The sequence below is a fragment of the Hyperolius riggenbachi genome, chromosome 11 (genome assembly GCF_040937935.1).
Source record: "Hyperolius riggenbachi isolate aHypRig1 chromosome 11, aHypRig1.pri, whole genome shotgun sequence".
Classification (NCBI taxonomy): domain Eukaryota; kingdom Metazoa; phylum Chordata; class Amphibia; order Anura; family Hyperoliidae; genus Hyperolius; species Hyperolius riggenbachi.
Genome location: NC_090656.1, coordinates 106,228,435 through 106,251,310, shown reverse-complemented (window position 1 = coordinate 106,251,310; position 22,876 = coordinate 106,228,435). Strand labels below are relative to the sequence as shown.

The window sequence follows — 22,876 nt, the reverse complement described above, 5'->3', positions numbered from 1 at the left end:
CCCGGATTATTAGTATTCTTTTCAAACTGCGCTTGTGATGATTTAAGTTTACAAAATGCACCTGTGACGAATCACGTTTACAAATATACTAAAATTATGTATCATATTTAACTAAACCGTTGTTTAAAATGTTATCACTTACTTTTTGTAAAACATTATTATCCACATAATAAAGCAATCAGTAAGTAAATTGTAATATATTTTTTACAGTCAATATTTGTAAAACATTATTATCCACACAATAAAGCGATCACTAAGGGGGGGTCTTAGGGTTAGGCACCACCAGGGGATATTTAGGGTTAGGCACCACCAGGGGGGTCTTAGGGTTAGGCACCACCAGGAGATGGGGGTCTCAGGGTAAGGCACCACCAGGGGGGTCTAAGGGTTAGGGATAGGTACAGGGAGGGTTCTGTGTGAGAGTAGGGTTAGGATTAGTTGTAGTAAAATGTTAGTAATATTTATTAATGTTTACTACAGTTATTACCAATGTACTTATATATTTCTTCATTGTTATAAACAATATTTTCTGATTTTATTACATGAAGAAACTATAAATGAAGGTTATACACAATATTATACAATTATAATGATTATACATATCGTTTTTTAACAAACGTAATTATAAGTTTCACTTTCAAAACAGGAAAGATTATCGTATTCACAATTTGTGATTTCATACACATTATTAAAGGTTTTTTAATTTGTAAAACATTATTGTACACGAAATACAACACAATATTTTTATAAACGCTTTTACCGCTTATCGTTTACACCACGTGCCCTTTTTTCCCCCAACGCCCTTTTTGCATGGACGCGTGTACGGCAGCTCTCGTCCCTCCCCAATCCTTCAGAGAGAGATCTGGACTGTCAGATCCTTTCATTCCAGCACTGGATGAGACCATTGTTCTCCCCCTCACACCGCCCACTCCATACCGCTCCATCCTGTGCCACTTGTTGTGTCTCCTCTCTTATTTATAGCAACAGACACAGCTATTTTTTGCACCCCTCACAGCTATGTTCGGTCTACAAAAATAAATGTAACACTCTGTCATTGTCACATCAAACTCCCTACACACTCCCCTTACTCAGCCATGCATCACATTCATACAGTTCTCATCCCCGCATATTCACTATAAAAGAAATCCGAGGTGAAAACATGGAATAAATAGGGTACATAAATGTCTTCTGTTCGCCCAGCACTGCTCCCTTTAGGTGTGATTAGCACTGGATTAGGCCCCACCCACCTGGTTTGTGACCTTTGATCTAGATCAAGTATTTCCTGTGCATGCGCAGGAAAGTCCTTGTATGACATTATGGAGACATGCATGTACCATATTTATTTTACGTTTTCACCTAGGATTTCCTTCAATGTGGCATTTGCTGTGCCCAATGTGTACATATTTGCTATTTTTTTCTTTAACCTCTTCTGAACTACAATAATTGAAATCTATGCCTGTTTGGGAACTGATTTTTGTCCTCTAAATATAGGTGTGTCTTATGGTCTGGCGCATCTTATGGTCTGAGAAATAAAATACTTATTAGACTTAACACAGTCACGATCAGAACATGATGAAGGACAACTGAAGTGAGAGGTATATGGAGGCTGCCATATTTATTTCCTCCACTTAAAGGGATACTGTAGGGGGGGTCGGGGGAAAATGAGCTGAACTTACCCGGGGCTTCTAATGGTCCCCCGCAGACATCCTGTGCCCGCGCAGCCGCTCACCGATGCTCCGGCCCCGCCTCCGGTTCACTTCTGGAATTTCTGACTTTAAAGTCAGAAAACCACTGCGCCTGCGTTGCCGTGTCCTCGATCCCGCTGATGTCATCAAGAGCGCACAGCGCAGGCCCAGTATGGTCTGTGTCTGCGCAGTACACTCCTGGTGACATCAGCGGGAGCGAGGACACGGCAACGCAGGCGCAGTGGTTTTCTGACTTTAAAGTCAGAAATTCCAGAAGTGAACCGGAGGCGGGGCCGGAGCATTGGGGAGTGGCTGCGCCAACACAGGATGTCTGCGGGGGGCCATTAGAAGCTCCGGGTAAGTTCAGCTCATTTTCCCCTGACCCCCCTACAGTATCCCTTTAAGGACCGGGCTGTGTTTTAGAGATCTGTGCTGCGTGAGCTCTGCAGCCCGCAGCACAGATCGTGAATACAGCAGGGCGATCAGACTTCCCCCCCCTTTTTCCCCCACTAGGGGGATGACCTGCTGGGGGCGTCTGATCGCCGCCGCTCTGTGTGGCCGAGCAGGGAGGGGCACCTCAAAGCCCCCCTCCGCAGCGTTTTCCGTCCTCCCTACATCTTCCTGCCTCTCGCTATGGCTCTGATGTGCGCAGGACGGATATCCGTCCTGCACATTGTAGGATAGGCTTCAGCCTATCAAATGACGGCTATCCCCGGCCAATCAGAGGCCGGGGATCGCCGATCTGCCCTATGGCGCTGCTGCGCAGCAGCACCGTATGTTGTAAACAGCGGGGATTTCTTCCCTGCGTGTTTACATTTTGCCGGCGAGCCGCGATCGGCGGCTCTCCGGCTGTTCACGGAGACACCCTCCGTGAACTGACATGGAAAGTCCGCTCGATGTTTCCATGGTAACCCACTTAAGACCTGCTGACGCCTATGGGCGTTAGCTGGTCGTTAAGTGGTTAAGTAATACCAGTTGCCTGGCTTTCCTGCTGATTATCTGCCTCTAATATCTTTAGCCATAGACCCTAAACAAGCATGCAGCAGATCAGATGTTTCTGACATTATTGTCAGATCTGACAAGGTTGGCAACATGCTTGTTTCTGCTGTGATTCAGGCACTACTTATGCATGGAAGATCAGAACAATGCCAGGCAACTGGTATTGTCTAAAAGGAAATAAGTATGGCAGCCTCCATATTATTCTCACTTCAGTTGTCCTTTAAATTTACCACTCCAGATTTAAAGTTAATTTTGAAAAATCAGTTCTGCTCCCAATGCAAACACATCTATGCACAATCTAAACTGAAAATAGTGAAACAACACAAAAAAATTAGTATAGCCCCTCTTAGGCTGGATCCCCACTATAAGTGCTTTTCTGAGCGCTTGTGATTGCTGAGCACTATTTAAAAATCACTCACTCGATTTTTACCGTGATTTTAATGATAGTGAATGGGAGTGACTTTTAAAAAGCACTCAGAAAGCACTTAGCAATCAAAAACACTCAGAAAAGCGCTTATAGTGTGGCTCAGGCCTCATGGAATGTTTAAAAGATGGGAAAATCTTTCCCTAGATTTATGAACGTTATCAAAATTATCTACCTCCCATAATTCTTATACACCTTCATGCAAGCCCTATACAGTTAGACAATAAAACCTTTTTTGATGAAATATATTCTCTGTATTCCATAATCACACTCCAGGAATAAGTAAAGAGAAACTTGCTGATTCATACAGTAGAAAAGGACTGTCGCTCCCAAATTTTACATTGTAGTACTTTGCAACCCAGCTACTACAAATACACAGCTGGCTAAAACCAGCAAGGGAAGATGCAGGAAAGATGCAGGTAAGGCCAATGAAGAGGCAATAAGTGGATCTTAACCTCCTTGCCGGTCTAATTAATCCGGCAAGGAGGCAGCGCAGCACTTTTTTTTTATTTTATTTTTTTTTAAATCATGTAGCGAGCCCAGGGCTCGCTACATGATAGCTGCTGAGCGGTGGCATCCCCCCACTCACTCCGATTGCCTTCGGCGATCAGAGTAAGCAGGAAAACCCGTTCAGAACGGGATTTCCTGCAGGGCTTCCCCGGTCCCCATGGCGACCGGGCGGGATGACGTCTCCGACGTCATGGACATAGTGACATCAGAGGGAATCCCGATCCGCCCCTTAGCGCTGCCTGGCACTGATTGGCCAGGCTGCGCAGGGGTCTGGGGCAGGGGGGGGGGGGGCGGCTCGGCGCGGTGGGTAGCGGCGAATCGGCGGCGAGCAGCGGCGATTGCGTACTACACGCAGCTAGCAAAGTGCTAGCTGCGTGTAGGAAAAAAAAAATTATGCAAATCGGCCCAGCGGGGCCTGAGAAATCCTCCTGCGCAGGTTACCCCGAACTGAGTTCGGGATAACCGGCAAGGAGGTTAAGAAACACTCTCCAATATGCGCATATGATATGACACTTTAACACAATCTCTTCCAAAAATGATAGATCCATATGAACTTTTGTGGTAGAACTAGTTTGTGGTAGACACTTTGACAACTTCTTGCAAATGTTTTTAAGTACAAGTTGTGTGCTGTACACATGCCTGTACTTATGCTGAAACTTAAAATTGAATAGGTCATTGTGTAATATGAAACACTTGGTTGTGATTTTATGCTGCCATATATAACCAAAGCTACGGTAAGCCCACATTTAGAAAATATTCACTTAAAACATTTAGCCCATATGCAATTAACTTTTTTTTCCTGAGTTTTCTCCTAGAAGATCTTTTCATATTTCTCTTTAAAATAACTTTTACGCATTTTACAATTAAACTAGTACCTAAAAGTTGGTGAAAAGGTACTATTAAAATTATTTAGACTATTTTGAGGTGGTTTAAAGGGCATTTTATAGGAAGGTGGGAAAATATCACCTAGGAGAAAACTCAGAAGAATGAGGCCAAAGGAGAAAAAGTGAACTGAATAAGGGTCATTAGCCTTTACTTTATTCACTTTTTCTTCTACGTTTTCTCTTAGGAGGTCAATTTTCATCTTGTCTTTTACAATAACTTTTCAATATTAGGAGAAAAGGAGAGAAAAAGTGAATTACAGTAAAGAAAAGGCCATTGTCTAGTTTCCATGGGATTGTGAGAGGTGTTATCTTAAACTAAACAGGACAGCAGGGCTCAGCAATGTCACCCAAGGGGAGCAGCTCCTGATCCCTGACTGGCGACATCAGTTGCAAATTTGTACAAGCCCTTAGGTTTCTAGCTTAACACAAATAAAATGTGCGATCTTTGCCTATAAACTGTTGATTAATCAAGATAGAAAGCAGGTGGTGTTCATCTGATATCTCGTATTTAGCCCCAATAAAACCCTATCTAGTTATGGTGACCCACAACCATACCTTCAATATGTAGATTAAATTAGATCATTGCTCTGCCTCTGACACAGGAGACGTGGGTTCAAATCTCGCCTCTTCCTGTTCAGTAAGCCAGTAATTCAGTAAGGAGTTCTTTGGGCAAGACTCCCTAACACTGCTATTGCCTACTGAGTGCGCTCTAGTGGCTGCCTCAGAAGCGCTTTGAGTCCGGCAGGAGAAAAGCACTATACAAAAAAAGGAATTATTATTATTGCTTTCCCCATATGCTTTCTTGTTACTACGATAGCCTAGAAAGCAAAATGAGCATCCACAACAATAGAGAACAATGATCGGCCTTAAGCTGCTGTAAAGATTATATATCTGTGTTTCGTGATATGATCTTTCATGATACCTTCGGGAGATAATTCATCCCCAATCAATGTACAGATGATCTGCTTGGCTGTCTGCTGAGTAGTCTATACTGTTTTACAGAGAGGAAGGGGGGGGGGGGGGAGAAGAAGCAGGATGGAGCTGGAACTACAGCAAGATTGACAGAGTTGGATCTTCTTCAGTGAATTGCTGAAGGTAAAGCAAGCAATGTAGAGGGAAACTTATACTAGATTGCCACCTAAAATTATCCTGAACAGTTGTAGATCACCAATACAACAATCCCTTTCACAATTGTATAACTTTTCTTTGTAAGTGAACATTTCCATCTATTGTGGTCAATTATTTTTTTCTTTTTCTTAAGTTTTTCTACAGCACTTTTATGTCACATGGAAGATGGGAAAAAAGCCTTACAAACTGTTTTTCATCCTTCCTTTTTTCCTTGGGATTGTCCTCCTCTCGTATGTATGGTTTTTCAAGCAAGTGTTACATGGAAGTGAAATTGAGAATAGACACTCTACATTGATAAAGCCATCAAAAGAAAATGTAAATGAGAAACTCCTTATTCTAGTCTGGACCTGGCCTTTTAAAGAAACTTTTCCTTTGGATACTTGTGAGTCTCATTATAAGATTTCAGGATGCTCTTTGACTGCAGATCGTAGCTTACTTGGCGAAGTGGATGCTGTAGTCTTCCATCACTATGATGTCATGTACAGCTGGGATATCCCTCGGGGACCAAGACCTCACTACCAACGTTGGGTGTGGTTTAACATTGAGCCTCCCATTGTTACCGTCAACCTCTATATTTTTGACAACCTTATAAACATGACGATGAGCTATCAAGAGAATTCTGATATTTTTTTACCCTATGGTTATATGAAGCCACTGAAGGAACCACAAAGCTTTAAAATTCCTACCAAGTCTAAGCTGGTGGCCTGGGTAGTCAGTGCATGGTACTCAGGTACTCGAAGAGCAAGTTACTATGAGGAGCTCAAGAAACACATAGACATTGATGTATATGGACGTTACCACAAGAAACTGAGCCGGGATGGCTTTGAACGTACGCTCATCCAATACAAGTTTTACCTTGCATTTGAAAACTGTGAGCATAGGGACTACATCACTGAGAAACTGTGGAGTAACGCTTTTATCACAGGGCTAGTTCCCGTTGTACTTGGCCCGCCTCGAGAGAACTATGAACGTTTCATCCCTCCCACTTCCTTCATTCATGTGGATGACTTCTCTAGTCCGAAAGAACTTGCACAATTTCTGCTGGACTTAGACAAAGACAATGCAAAATATGAACAGTATTTTAGTTGGAGGTCAAAGTTTGTGACAGTTAGAGAGTTAGGTTGGGATAGTTTTTACTGCAAAGCATGCAGAGAGCTACAGCAAAGCAAAGGCTACAAAGCTATAGCTAGCGTGGAAAAATGGTTCCTGACGTAAAATATGGCTATGAAAAGGAATCAAATGATGCAGGTTCAACCCATATACTTATATATTGTAAGTAGTGCTCCCACAATATATGTATATTTCCCTCTGAAACCTCTGTTCAGTCATCACTCATTACAGGAAGGACCATGCGCTGCTCAACAGACATTCCTCACCACACCTGATTCCCGTGGCACTTTCTAAGCTAGTTATGAAGGGTTTACTGTTACATGAAGCTCCACCTTATGCAGAAGGTTGGCAACAGAAGAGGATATCCCTTTTATAGGGTGAAAATAAATGTACTTCACATTTGTGTAAAACTCTACTACTAAACCTCTGTTACCGCCTCTTAACATGAACCTGCCCCATACCTGCACCTGACAGTGATTCGAAGTTGAGGGTAGTGAAAGTTGAATATCGGTAAAATTACCAATATTTTACAAATGACATCATGCAGTAATGAAGTAAAATTGATAAATAAAATGGCCACCTGTAAGCCATTTTGCCACACTCCCTTTGTTCTATACAGTTACACGTATAAGACTAGGGGCCATATGCAATTCTCTTTTTCACCTGAGTTTTCTCCCAGGAGATAATTTCTCATCTTTGATTTTAAATAACTTTCCAGTACTTTTCAACTAAAAAAGTACCAAAAAGTTGGTAAAAAAGCACTACTAAAATTATTTTGAGCATATACTTGCCTTCTGGGGGCTTAAAATGCATTTATTGACAAGTTTAAAATTATCACCTAGGAGAAAACTCAGGTGAAAAAGTGAATTGCATATGGCCCTAGTTCTCTTCTTTCACATGTTTTCATGGGTTTGGAATGTGCTACTAGGGATGATTTGTGCTGTCTTGCAGATAAGAGATGGCGCTGTGTGAATCTCACCAGTCAAACTAGCCTTAAATTAAACAAGCTACTATTGAAGCAAATTCCTCTAATAATAATTAACGACTGACTGATCTCATCCACTTAAATATTAATATGTATTCATTTATGCTGTATTCTGTATTCCAATAGGTAACTTAGAGATTTTGTGAGGATCCAATCAGGTTATTGGTAGGAGGTATGATTGTAATGTGTAATTGGGAGTGTATAACTTCTGTTCCGAGCTTTGCAAGTCAGACATGGCTATGATTAAAGGGACTCCGAGCAATGCAGAAACTATGGAAAGATGCATATCATTTTAAAGCTCTCTTTCTCCTCTTTCCAATGATATATAAAGCGCTGCCCTACGCCTTTTAGTTTTCGCTATTTTCACGATTGAAATTGCCGCGGCCGCAATTTCAATCGCGAAAATAGAGAAAACTAACTGGCGTAGGGCAAGGATTTAGGTGTTGCCAGAAAGAGGAGAAAGAGAGCTTTAAAATGATATCCATCTTTCTATAGTTACTTGTATTACACAGGACGACACTTTCCCCAGTGTCAGCAGCTCCATTCAGCAGGAAAAAGTCGTCCTGTGTAATACAATGTAACTATGGAAAGATGGATATCATTTTAAAGCTCTCTTTCTCCTCTTTCTGGCGACACCTAAATCGTCGCCCTAAGCCTTCTCTATTTTCGCGATTGAAATCGCGGCCGCTGCAATTTCAATTGCAAAAATAGCGAAAACTAAAAGGCGTAGGGTGACGGTTTATATATCATTGGAAAGAGGAGAAAGAGAGCTTTAAAATGATGTGCATCTTTCCATAGTTTCTGCACTGCTCGGAGTCCCTTTAAGTACATGTCTCCTGTACAGTAAATAAACCAATACTTTACTTCCAAGACATCGATTTGTGGTATTTCACAACAGTGGCTAATAGAAGAGTGATGGTAATATTACCACTGCACTACTAGCCCTTTTTTAAATGTACATGTGGAAAAGTAACCCAGTAACTAAAAGATGGACAGTGAAAAATACACATTCATTTTACACATTTTTAAATATGCACAAAACATGTCAGAAAGTGAAAACCAAACCAGTGTAATTGTATTCTCATTTTCAGTAGTTGAAAGGCAAATGTGACTTTGGGGTCTCTCTTGTCCAGTTCAGTAGCAACCTTATAATCCTCCCACTGTGATCTGAAGAATCTCCAGTTTGCTGCCAGGTCTCCTGTGCAGGCCATTGCACCCGGAACTGGTATGTTGTTTGTAGCCATTTTCTCTCTGTGTGGCTGCTGAGATGCTAGTAGGGTTCAGTCCCGTGGTGGACTGGGATAAGGCTGAGATGGAGGCACTCCGGATGCTGGAGGAGCTTTGGGAGGAGGGTGGAGATTGCTCTATGGGGTCAGAAGATTCTTTCAGCCCACACCTGGGCCTGGGCAATCCCGGGGCTTTCAGGGCGTGTAGGTCCATACAAGCAGTACCAGTTCCCCCCGGTTCCCCAATAGACCAGTTTTTCCACCAGGTCGCGGACGAGATGAGGGCCCTGTGTTACGACAGGGCACCAGATAACTTAAACAGTGCAGAGAGGAGGGCCATTAGATGGCTCAGGTCTCGCCGCGACCTGGTGGTGAAACAGGCGGATAAGGGGGGAAACGTGGTCATCATGACCGGTGAGACCTACACACGGGAAGCATACAGGCAGCTGGAAAACCGGGAATTTTATGAACGTTTGGGTCACAACCCAACCATAAAATACCAGTCGGCCCTTCGCACATTGTTAAGGCGAGGGGTCGAACAGGGGTACATGCCACAGAGGTTGGCTACTGACCTTCTACCCGTGTCCCCCCGATACCCTGTGTGGTACCATCTTCCCAAGCTGCACAAATCTATGGAGAACCCACCGGGGAGACCTATAGTCTCCGGGTGTGGGTCCCTCACGGAACGGCTTTCCCGCTTCTTGGACCATCTGTTGCGCCCCCTCCTCGTGGGAGTTCCAACCTATCTGGCTGACACGTTGGACGCAATTAACGTTGCCGAGAACGTGGTGTGGCAACCTGGATACAGATTGGCCACGATCGATGTCGAAAGCCTTTACAGCCGGATACCCCACAAGGAGGGTATCAAGGCGGTCCGCAGGTTCCTGGATAGGACCAGTAAAGACACGGGTTACAAAGATTACCTGTGTGAATGTCTCAGGTTCGTCCTAACGCATAATGCGTTTATGTTTGACGGAGGATGGTACCACCAGACTTCCGGGACGGCCATGGGAACCTCTGTGGCATGTACCTATGCGGGGCTCTTTTTGGGGGCCTGGGAGGAGGATTACGTGTTTAATCCATCCAATCCCTTCCAAGGGAACATTAAAACATGGTCACGCTACGTGGACGATGTGCTGGTTGTGTGGCAGGGAGGCCTTCAGGAATTTGGGGAGTTCATGGAGCACCTCAATGTGAACAGGATCAACATGCGCTTTACATCCGAAATCAATGACAGGGGGGCGTGCTTTTTGGATTTGATGATCAAACCAGATGGGGCCAAGTTGATTTGTGAGGGCTTTAGAAAGTCCACGGCTGTCAATTCACTGCTGCATAGAAGCAGCTACCATCCTGAACACGTGAGGGCATCCCTGCCATACGGCCAGTACTTGCGCCTTAGACGCAACAACACCGATTTAGGCTCATTTGAGAAGCAAGCAGGGGAACTTACTGCACGCCTGCGGGCAAGGGACTATGATGGTGTTGCCCTCGAAGCAGCAAAGGTTAGGGCTAGAGAAAAGAGCAGGTCCACCCTCCTAACTAGGCGACCCAAACCCGATGCAGGCGGTTCTTTCACTTGCACGTTTGATTATACCCCCATGGCCAAAAGGTTATCCCAAGTTATAAAGAAGAATTGGTCACTTATAATTAGGGACCCAACACTACACAAGATCTTTCCTGACCCCCCACGTGTGGTATATAGAAGGGCTCCAACCTTAGGGGATATCCTGACACGGAGTGAGTACCGCTCAATTCCACCATCTAATTGGCTAAGCAATAGACGCCCCAAGGGGAACCACAAATGCGGTAGATGTAAATATTGTCCACGGATGATGGAGGGCACCAACCTCAGAATGGGGGGAGTGCAGTGGGAGGTAAGAGCATTCATAACGTGCCAGACCAGGTTTGTCTCCTATGTCATCTTTTGCCCCTGTCAATTCTTTTATGTGGGCAAAACCACCAGGCCCCTCAAAGAGAGAGTGGGGGAGCATTTCAAATCCATAAAATCTGGGAAGGGGTGCCCACGCCTGATTGATCATGTTAGACAGGCCCACGAAGGTAAAGCAAAATGCCTGAGATTTGCAGGACTTTTGCATGTCACAAATTCGAGGAGGGGAGGAAATAGGGATCAGGAGCTCACCCGACGAGAATCCCGGGTGATTCTACGTACGGAGGCAATGGGGCCATTGGGCCTCAATGACAGGCTAGAACTGTCCTGCTTCCTGGACCCTTAGAACTTAGTGCAACTTCCCCCCTTGGGCCTCCCCCCCCCCCCCTTTCCCGTCCCTTCTCGAAAACCCCCCCCCCCCCCTTGCCTTTTCAACATTTACCCATGGACAGGTCTCTGTCCATTCGGTATTTAACCCCGATAGGGGTGCCCCCCCCTTAAGGTTTTGCCCCGCTTCCTGCCCACTCGTCTGTCTCCGTTCTTTATTTTCTCGCCCCTTCATGGGCTTTTTCTCCCCTTCTCCACCCTTCTTTTCAGCTGCAACTATCTCCATTCCTGATTTGTACTCGAAGGTGGCGCCCGCGGTGTACGGGCACCCACTTGGGGGATATGGATTACATGGGGGCAGCCGGGTGACAGGTGCAATACAGGGATGAGAGTGGACAGATAATGCCACCAATATATTGATGGTAGTGCCACCTTTTCCTGCATATAGAATAGGGAGGAAAGGACGTCACCGGGGGGGGATGAAGTTGCCCCGGTGATCGTCCCCCCTAATGCACGAATTCCTCCCTGTCTGCACTGTCGTGCCCGGTGCACCCCTGTCCTGCCCCTGGGGGGTTGGGCGTGCACCGCTTGGATGCCACACCAATCTCTGGGGATCCTTTGGATTTCCCCCCCCCCCCCCTTTTCTTGCTGTATAATTACGCTCCCAGCTTACTTTTTCCAGTGAGCATTGGGGGAACGCACTTTATGCCACCCTGGCTCCAACCCCGGTACCCTGGTAGGATTAAACACAAGGGTAGGGGACAAAATAGCCCTTGATAGGGCTTTTAGGTTTGGGTGGGTTTTAGGCAGCCCTTTTGTTTTCGGGGGTCCCCCCCTGATTTTTTGTGTCCTTCTCTCCATGTGCCTCCCAAACTGCATGTTGATTTTAGAATGGGAATTGAGGTGGTCTTGTTCCTTTTTAATCTATAGTATTTAATAAAGGTAAACAAAGAGGGTTCTTATGCCAGCAGGCATCAAAAGAATCATGGGGTATAGGTGCAATCATAGGAATGTGTTTAGATGGGATGGACTTTACCCTTTTATAATGGATCACTTTTCTCAAATATCACATGGTTTAAAGCTTTATTTTAAGTTAATAATGTGTTAGCACAGTTTTTAACACGCCAATGTTCCTTGGCAAATGTTTATTGCAGTGTGCACAATGGTGTTTACGTAACGCAGTCCTGTTGTATTCGCCGTATTAAGGCGATCCTCCCCCCTGCACAACCATTGGTCCAAAGTAGAAGAGTTTCCCCTGTCACTCACAGGACACACATGACACGTCACATGACACGGCCCGTCCCCTCCCCTTTAGCCCAGTCACTATCGCATCACAGTTCCGCGGACCAATGGCGAACGCGGTGGGCGGGGCCTCTTGTCTACATCACAGAGGTCCGAACGCGCCGCCATTGCCCAAGGACACACGCACGTGAGCAAGCGCCACACCGGCGTGAAACGGCTGTTGTGCCGTCCTCTCATCCCCTGGTCACACCCCCGCATCCGTCTTGGACACAGGTCAGATTGTTCCGCTTCATGCACGTTGTGAACACGTATACAATGTCAATGTCTGCTGGTGATAACCTTGGATAATAAATGTGATTTAAAGACGCAGTGCACGGACCGCCTCATATGTACTACAGATGCTAGTAGTATGCAGGGACAGCTTTCAGTCCTGTTTGTGCAGTATAGTAGCTAAAAAACACCAGTTCTCTTCCCATCTTCTGGCACCATGCTAATACAGCCTCATGGTCAGAGGAACAGCAACAAAACTTTATTTAGACACACATTAACAAACAACCACACAAACACACTTATATTGCGCTTTTCTCCTGGCGGACTCAAAGTGCCAGCCACTAGGACACGCTGTATAGGCAGTAGCAGTGTTAGGGAGACTTGCCTAAGGTCTCCTACTGAATAGGTGCTGGCTTACTGAACAAGCAGAGCCAAGATTTGAACCCTGGTCTTCTGTGTCAGAGGCAGAGCGCTTAAAGGGGAACTGAAGAGAGAGGTATATGGAGGCTGTCATGTTTATTTCCTTTTAATCAATACCAGTTGCCTGGCAGCCCTGCTGGTCTATTTCTCTGCAGGAGTATCTGATTAAAACCAGAAACAAGCATGCAGCTAGTCTTGTCAGATCAGACTTATAAGTCTGAACCACTGAAACACCTGATCTGCTGCATGCTTGTTCAGGGGCTATGGCTAATAGTATTAGAGGCAGAGGATCAGCAGGGCTGCCAGGCAACTGGTATTGTCTAAAAGGAAATAAACATGACAGCCTCCATATACCTCTCTCTTCAGTTCCCCTTTAACCATTACACTATCCAGCCACCACAGAATGCAGTATTTAGAATGCAGTACTCTTATGTCACTGTAGGTGGAGCAGACATATGAATCTCAACATTCTAACAGCAAACACTTTCAAGGAGCTACTCTGGATCGCAAACACTTTCAGGTTGCTTCTATGGATTGTAAACACTTTCAAGGTGCTGGGGGGTAGTTGCCAAATGATGATGAGACTAGCGCTTGTAGCTTGACCAGAGCCCCTGCCATGTTCCTGAACATGTGCTATGTGAAAGAATTATCTAGCTGGAGGAGATGTGGATTAGCAGCTCTGTGCACGCTCTTGAAGCTCCCTTTCAGAGCATCAAGGTGGCCACACACAATCCAATTGTTTTTATATTTCAATTTGAGAAGTACAACCAATTTTTCTGATTGATTGTAATAGTTGAAAATCTGACCAATGTGTCGCACACCTGTTCAATTTCCCTCCACGTATGGAAAAAAATAATTGTTGGAATATTTGCTTGGTTCTATAAATCAAGAAATTGACAACATCTCCTACACCATTGAGGACTAGTTCACGGTGCTCAGTTGCGTGGCAGAATAACTCTGCATGGCAACTCACCACTCATACAATTCAATGGACCTGTTCACAGTACTGCGTTGTAAAGGACCACATTACTCTAACTTGCTGCATGCAGGCTTTGCATTAAAGTCTAGGTCCAATCTCCATTGCAGTTCACAGTCATTTTAACGTGTGTTATGGAACTGACCACTGTTAACCTAGCCTCAAACTTCTGCAGAAATTTCCACCACTTCGAATTGCGTTTCATAGGAAAAAAGCACCCAGGAAATTCAATTAGATTTCTCAATCGAATCAGAAAAAACGCTTTCTGTTTTTGTTGTTGTTAGCTTTTATTAATTTGTCGTAAAATTGGACCTTTTATTGTATCGTCACCTTTAAGGGTGCCCACCAACTAAATAATCCCACAGGCAATTGATCATCCAATTGAATTGCTGTGACCAATCAGAAACCATGCCCACTAATGGACGTAAACCTGTTAACCAATTCGATCAGATAAATGGAATTGATCTATTTTTTTTAATCAATCCCATCAAACTGATCAAATTGGTTTGTAGTTTTTGACCACTAGTGGGCAGACTGATCATTTCTGAATGATCATAACGATAACTTCCTCCAGTGTTCTGTGTCTTCTCTCCATTGCCGCCCTCGTATGTGTCACCAGGCCACGGGGTACAGGCAATGGAGAGAAGACACGGGACACAGGATGAGGTGCACCAGCGGAGTCTAAACTACTCTGCAACACTCACTACGGGCCTGGGAGGTACACATTACACATGGGCTGAGTGAGGGTGGGGTCCATCGGTTGTCGGGAAATCAGAACGCCAATGCCTCTACAACAGTCCTTTTGAGTGAGACCTTTTCAGCACGCCACATTGATTGGGCAGCCACATTGGCCTCTATTCATAAAGCGTTCCCACATGCGGTAATGCTCAAAACAGCTGACTTTCCCGACCATTTAGCAAAGTGTCCATTCATAAAAGCTGTTTCCGCATAAAAAAGCTACAATTCCTGAGCAGTGCGGGAAATTACCGCCTTGTGCGGAGATTATCACAACACACAGGGAAGTAGCAATAGGGGTTGCAGCGGTAGCGACCGCATCGGGGCCCTTGGGCCAGAGGGGCCCCAAAGGGCCCTCCCTCAACTACAGTATTCACTCTCTATTGGTCGGGTGCTCATAATAATAACTTCTATAGATGCTTTGAATACTGGTAACCATTAACAAACTGTTCCCCATCCCCTTCTTGCACCTCTGACACTGTAGTTGCCAGGTTTTGGTGCGCCGTATCCATTGTTATGTATAGAGTGCTTGGGGGCCCTATTGTAAACCTTGCATCGGGGCCCACAGCTCCTTAGCTACGCCACTGACAACACATGTCACTGAAGGTTAATTCATAAAGATTAGAGCAAGCGGAATCAGCACGGAGAACAACAACTGTTTAGAAAAGGACATAAGCCAGCGATAACAGGCAAGATAACAGGCAAGCTAAGACAGACCTCCCAGGCTGCTGCAGTGAGAGCCAGGGCCGGATTACCGACCAGGCAACAAAAGCAGTCGCTTGGGGCCCCATTCAGAGTCAAAGGGGCCCCATTAGCACATAAACCAGCCCTTGCCATCCTGTCAGCGGTGGTTGGATGGTATAATGGTTAAAGGGACTCTGAGCAGTGCAGTAACTATGGAAAGATGCATATCATTTTAAAGCTCTCTTTCTCCTCTTTCCAATGATATCTAAACGGCTGCTCTATGCCTTTTAGTTTTCGATATTTTCGCGATTGAAATCGCGGCCACAGGATGACTTTTCTCCAAAGTCAGCGGTGGCTGGATGGTATAATGGTTAAAGTGACTCTGAGCAGTGCAGTAGCTATGGAAAGATTCATATCATTTTAAAGCTCTCTTTCTCCTCTTTCCAATGATATATAAACAGCTGCTCTATGCCTTTTAGTTTTCTATATTTTCGTGATCGAAATCGCGGCCACAGGACGACTTTTCTCCAAAATCAGCGGTGGCTGGATGGTATAATGGTTAAAGGGACTCTGAGCAGTGCAGTAACTATGGAAAGATGCATATCATTGTAAAGCTCTCTTTCTCCTCTTTCCAATGATATATAAACAGCTCCTCTATGCCTTTTAGTTTTTGATATTTTCGCGATCGAAATCGCAGCCACAGGATGACTTTTCTCCAAAGTCAGCGGTGGCTGGATGGTATAATGGTTAAAGGGACTTTGAGCAGTGCAGTAACTATGGAAAGATGCATATCATTTTAAAGCTCTTTTTCTCCTCTTTCCAATGCTATATAAATGGCTGCTCTATGCCTTTTAGTTTTTGATATTTTCACGATCGAAATCACGGCCACAGGACGACTTTTCTCCAAAGTTGGCAGCTCGATTCAGCACAATGCAATGAAATATAAGGAACCCAGGGGGATATAATTTACAAACATCATGCTGGTAGGTGTGAGGATGTAATGAATTAGTTGTGGGTATGCTTAAAGGCATATCCACAGGCAGTGCTTGGAGTCCCTTCAAGGGCTCTGCCGCTGACACAGGAGACCAGGGTTCGAATCTCAGCTCTGCCTGTTCAGTAAGCCAGCACCTATTCAGTAGGAGACCGTAGGCAAGTCTCTCTAACACTGCTACTGCCTATAGGGCGCGTCCTAGTGGCTGCAGCTCTGGCGCTTTTAGTCCACCAGGAGAAAAGCGCAATATAAATGTTATTTGTCTTGTCTTGTCAAATGATGCCGTGCGCTGCTGATTGTCTTCAGAGCCAGGCTCTCCTCCTAGGTCCCCCTCCTGCTACTGTGCGCTCTGCCGCTGCCCACTCCACCCTCCCTTCCCACAGAGAACCACAGCTGCAGCAAGAATGATAGCAGCAGATGGCAAACGCTCACTCACCTATCCATGATCCAAGCAATAGAGATCCCGTCATCTGAAACCCGTCTGTCTCTTCTACAGTGCAGCCGCTCGCTCTGAACTTCCTGATTCTCAGATCAGACATGAAGTAGGAAGTAGTAATAGTAGTAGTAACAGAGCGGCAGCACTCTAGAGGAGACAGATGGGCTCCGGATGACGGGACCTCTATTGCTTGGATCGCAATAGGTGAATGTGATTCATCTGGTGCTGTCATTCTCCCCCACTGCGGCTGCCTTCTCTGCTGGACTATCGTATTCACTGGGATGGAGGCTGCATGGTGGCTGTCTAGTTTGGGAGGAAATTGGTTGTTCGGTGGTGGGAGTGGTTATGTAATTCTGTCTGGGGAACGGCTTCCGGTTTGGCGGTGTCCAGAGCTTTCTGCTATTGCCAGGCTGGAGATGCAGGGGGAAAGTGCTGCTGCTGTGATATCTGGCGCCCTCTTCACAGGGGTGCCCCAGCCCCTGAGTGCAAATGTCCCAGCCATTCATCTCTCACTCTGCATTTTGCCGCTGCTATTCCCTGCATTGTGCACCCACAGAGGAAAGCGTGCTGTTGCCCATAGCAACCAGTAGCTCGGCTGCCCGGTGTGTGCGACATATTGCTGTGCAGCTGCATCTTCTGATTCTATTACGACATGATGGGGGGGCCCAAATCAGTTACTTTGCTTAGGGCCCCATTTAGCCTTAATCCGGCTCTGGTGAGAGCAGAACAAAAACGGCATCCCAGAATACCAAGGCTGTGTTTTTTAACCCCTTGGGTACCTGTTTTCAGATAAATTTCACATCAGAAAGCCTGCATGTGTAACATTTCTTGAAGTTCTTCTAAGCTGCAGCAATTAAATAGATGGTTTAGAAAGACTATTAGAAAGACTATTAGACAGATTCAGAGAAGATTCAGGGCAAGGAGAGGCAGTTTAAAAAAAAAATGCACATGTAAAGGGATGTTGGGGCTGCCTCCTTTATACTCAAGGCTCATGCACACATCAGACTATAGTCTTTGGAAAATGAAAGATCACAGACCAATTTTACCACCCTTCATGTAGTATGAGAGCCATACCTTCACAGTCTTTTCTATGGAGCTGAACTCCCCATCAGAAAAAAACCTTTGCAAGATGCTGCACACACCGATGCTGTACAGACACAAAAGATCAGTATCTGCAAAAGATCTGTTCTTGCCAAAGATCCGTTCCTGCAAATTGCATTCATAGTCTATGAGATCTGCTGATCATCATACACACCTTGTTTAACTGACATTCATCTGCAGATCTGAAAATCCATCCTGGTGGATCTGATCTGCAGATGAATGAAACAAGGTTTGTATGATGATCTGCAGCATCTTTTTGTGCAGCATCTTGCAAAGATTTCTATCTGATGGGGAGTTCAGCTCCATAGAATAGACTGTGAAGGTATGGCTCTCATACTACATGGAAGGGGGTAAAATTGGTCTGTGATCTTATATTTTCCAAAGACTATGGTCTGATGTGTGTATGAGCCTTAACTCTGTCTCTGCCCAGAGAAAATGTATCAACTCAGGCAGCACTGCTAGTTCAGTGTGGGAATTCCCAGAACTACTATCGCAAGTGTAAACTGTATTATGAATTAGCACACAAAAGTCTAAAATACTGATGCGGTATTTTCCGTCCAAGATTTTTTTCCCCGAAAATGTTTTATGAATAGAGCCCATTGCAGCTTAAATCTCTGAGAGATTTAGGCCAAAAACCCACTAGCAGCACTTTCTAAGCGCTAGTAATTTAAAAAAGCTCTTGCTAATGCAATGCTATGGGGGATTTTTATAAAATCACATCACTGAAGTGGGATCACACCCATAGCATTACATTAGCAAGAGCTTTTCAAATCACAAAGCGCTCAGAAAAGGGTTTCTGGCCTCAATCATTGTTAGAAACTGCAGGATGTCTATGCTGCTAATTGACTTGCGTAAAGTTGGCCATACATCAGGACACTTGGCGGCCGAACGACCATTCCATTTGATTATTATAATCAGATTAAAAATGGTACCGCCAAGAGCATGCCTGATTGACGATGGGACCAATTTTGGGCCTAAATTGTTCGCATGAAGTGGCGGATGCAGCATCATAAGGCCGATTCCCGAGAGATTTCATGCTAAAATCGATCGGAAATCGGCATGCGGTGTAAGGGCAGCCAATAGATATCTCTCCAATCAGATTCATGGCCAGTGGACACCTAAAATCGCTAGCATAATTGCAAAACGCGTAACGCTTTTAGAAGTGATTTTAGGCATGTGCCTAATGATTTTCTATAACTAGCGATTTTGGGGCGTTTTGGTGTAGCAATTTTCTATTTTAAATACAGTAGAGCTACAAGTGTACTTGTCTTGTATAAAAAAAGCTTGGAAAAATCACTCTGTTCTAGCGCTTTTCAGAGCGATTTTCCACTTTCCTATACTTAACATTGGGGTTGAGTCGCCTCAGAAACCAGCAGAAATGCTGCAGGACCCGCGTCTGCATTTGGGAAAAAAAAATCACATCACTGTGGCGTGATCCATCCCATTCAAATACATTAGCCAAGCGCTTTTTAAAGGGAACCAGAGGCCCCAGAAAAGAGATTCTATACATACCTTGGGCTTCCTCCAGCCCCATACGCACGGATCGCTCCCACGCCACCGTCCTCCGCTTCCTGTATCTGGCCGGACCGAGTCCCGTAGTTTCGGCCAGTCGGCGGCAGCACGCGGCCAATTGTCCGCATCACAGGGGCTCCCGGCATACCCTTACGCGTGCGGCTGCCTACTGCGCAGCCGCACGCGTAAGGGTATGGAGGGAGCCCCTGCTCATGCGGACAATTGGCCGCGTCCGCCGGAAGTGACGGGACCCGGTACCGGCGGATCCAGGAAGTGGAGGACGGCGGCGTGGGAGCGATCCGTGCGTATGGGACTGGAGGAAGCCCCAGGTATGTATCGAATCTTTTTTCTGGGGCCTCTGGTTCCCTTTAATGACCGCAGTGATTGAAATCTATGCCCTGTTTTGGTGGGCTCCTGGCTGGCAGGGCGTAGATCTCAATCAATGTCTGCAGCGCGCATCCGCCGTTTCCGCCGCTCCCCGACGATCGCGCCGCTCAAACCCATCTCACAGGCTATGCCTGTCTCTATGACGGCAGAGTCATGTGAGCTAGTCAGGAGCCTATTTCATTGGCTCCTGGCCCTGTCTTTCAATGTAAGCCGTTCCCATTGGCTTACATTGAAAAACAGGGTCAGGAGCCAATGAAAGCGACTCCTGACCGGCTCACATGACTCTGCTCTCATAGAGACGGCAGAGTCTATATCCTGGGGGTCCCGGCGAGCGGCGATGGCGGCGGGTATGTGGGGCGATTCATTGGGATTCCGTCAGGATTGGACCAGCGGTCTCTGGTCCTTAAGTGCCCAGAGACCGCTGGTACTTAAGTGGTTAAAGCGCTCAGAAGCGCTCTTGGTGTGCACCAGTCCTATATCAGATCTGTCTCTTGGTCGATCTGCCCATACATCATCTGATGTGTGGGGCACCTTAAAGAGAAACTGTAACCAAGGGTTGAACTTCATCCCAATCAGTAGCTGATACCCTCTTTCCCATGAGAAATCTTTTCCTTTTCTCAAAGGGATCGTCAGGGGGCTCTATATGGCTGATTTTGTGGTGAAACCCCTCCCACAAATGATGTCAGCTCCTCACAGCACTGAGGTAATGACATCACACTGTGGAAGCCTCGTTGCATTGTGGGAAATAACAGCTGTTTACAACTGCGAAAAAGCAAGCAGCAGCTACTTCCAGTGACATTTCCTGCCAGCAATAAAAATGTCCCCATGTGATAAATGTCAGAATGTAAATCAGGGAGAGGAAAGATTTTACAATGAGCAAACACTGACTAAATCATTAAGGCTGTATTCACAGTGGGACGTTGCGTTTTAATGCGACGTTAAAGTCGCAACGTGTCTGCGTGAAGAGGTAACGCACTGCAAGCAGTGAGTTACCATAACGCAACATTTTTTTATGCGACTTTAACTTCGCACTGTGAACGGCCTGAAGGATTATCATTGCAGTGCGGTAAGCTGCGTTGCAAGACTTTATAACACGCGACCATAACGTCCCACTGTGAATGCGACCTTATACATAATGATTGTAAAAATTTTAAGCACTTTTTTATTACATTATTTTCACTAGAGTTCCTCTTTAAGTTTCAGTAAGAGCCAGGTCTCAAAATGCAGATAATTTCTTCTAATTTTAACCTAAACGTCTATCACTGCACCTCCAATTCTGTTAACAAATTATACAGATGCACATTGAAAGGGAATAGATGACATGGCAGTATTTCATAAAAATAACAATGTGACCTTACAGTCCATGACTCACAATACAGTAAATACAGTTAACTAGCGCCATTTACAGATTATTGTGAACACGTCAAAATTTATCTTCAGAGTTCAAAGAACAAGCTTCAAGTCATGCTCAGTGTAAATATATAATAAAACATTGAATCTAATTAGTCAGTAAACACTGTTAAAGTCCCAGCCCAGTCAAATATTTTCCTTAAAGTGTACCAGAGACAACAGATACTTACCTTTTATACATACCTGGGGCTTCCTCCAGCCACATGGGTACGGATCGCTCCCAGGCCGCCGTCCTCCACCGCCTGCAGCTCCAGGCCGCAACTGGAGAAAGTTACGGGGCCCAGTACCGGAGGTGCAGGCGGCGTTGGAGTGATCCATGCCCATGGGGCTGGAGGAAGCCCCAGGTATGTATACAAAGGTAAGTATCTGTCGTCTCTGATTTCCTTTTATGGGTTGCTCCCTCACCCAATTCAACAGTATTACATGCGTTAATATTGAAAAAATGCTGTTTTTCAGTAGGGACCACAAATGCTTTCTAATATTTTACATCCCTGGTCCCTCCTGTGCATGCTGTCCTTTTGGTTGGATGGGGGGGAAGGGCCAAGCTGCTGGTATGCAACTTAAAGGACAACTGAAGTGAGAAGAATATGGTGGCTGACATATTTTTTTCCTTTCAAACAATTCCAGTTGCCTGGCAGCCCTGCTGATCTGGCTACAGTAATGTCTGAATTACACCAGAAACCAGGATGTGGTTAATCTTGTTAGCTCAGATCTGACAATAATGTCGGAAGCAGCTCATCTGCTGCATGCTTGTTCGGGGTCTATGGCTAAAAGTATTAGTGGCAGAGGCTCAGCAGGATAGCCAGGCTACTGGTATTGTGTAAAAGGAAATAAACATGGCAGCCTCCATATCCCTCTTGTTACAGTTGCCCTTTAACCCTTCTTTTGTAGTAGTCTCTGGAAGGGGTGTGTGTGTGGAGGGAGGAGTTTCCAAAGGGTGTCCAAGTCTGCAAAGAACAGCCACCCCATCAGATCTATGGAAAAAAAGGAAATAGGTATTTTTGTAAATTGTATATTTACGCAGGGCCGGCCTTAGGTTTTACAGCACCCTGAGCGTAACCAGATTTTGGTGCCCCTCCCCACATTCATCCTCTTCGCGTGTGAGCGCACCACACACACACACACACACACACACACACACACACACACACACACACACACACACACACACACACACACACACACACACACACACACACACACACACACACACACACACACACACACACTAATGGTGGGGGGGTCGGGGGGATCTGCTGCCTAAATACACTAAAAGGAGATCTGTGACTGCATAACTAGTAGCCTAAGCCTATATACACTAAAGGGTGGATCTGCCTACATATACAAGACTAGTAGCCTATATACACTAAGGGGGGGATCTGCCAGATCCCCCCCTTAGTGTATGTAGGCTTAGGCTACTAGTCTTGCAGTCGCATATCCCCTTTTAGTGTATTTAGGAAGCAGATCCACCCCCCACCCCCCATTAGTGTATCTAGCAGCATAGGCATATTCCCCCTTTAGCGTAGGGAGAAACTACCTAGCCGCTGAT

General features: G+C 45.4%; 2 protein-coding genes across 2 annotated transcripts in view; both read left to right on the top strand.

Annotated features, from left to right (window-relative positions):
• Positions 1-22,876, top strand: part of VWCE (von Willebrand factor C and EGF domains) — a 448,320-nt gene that overhangs the window by 306,096 nt on the left and 119,348 nt on the right. The window lies entirely within an intron of this gene.
• Positions 5,793-6,842, top strand: LOC137537840 (3-galactosyl-N-acetylglucosaminide 4-alpha-L-fucosyltransferase FUT3-like). Its single transcript, XM_068259793.1, has one exon. It carries the CDS (start codon positions 5,793-5,795, stop codon positions 6,840-6,842), a length of 1,050 nt encoding a protein of 349 aa, XP_068115894.1.

Bases quoted from the DNA above. Each gene is read 5' to 3' on its own strand.
- LOC137537840 (XM_068259793.1), top strand. From the start codon at position 5,793: ATGGGAAAAAAGCCTTACAAACTGTTTTTCATCCTTCCTTTTTTCCTT.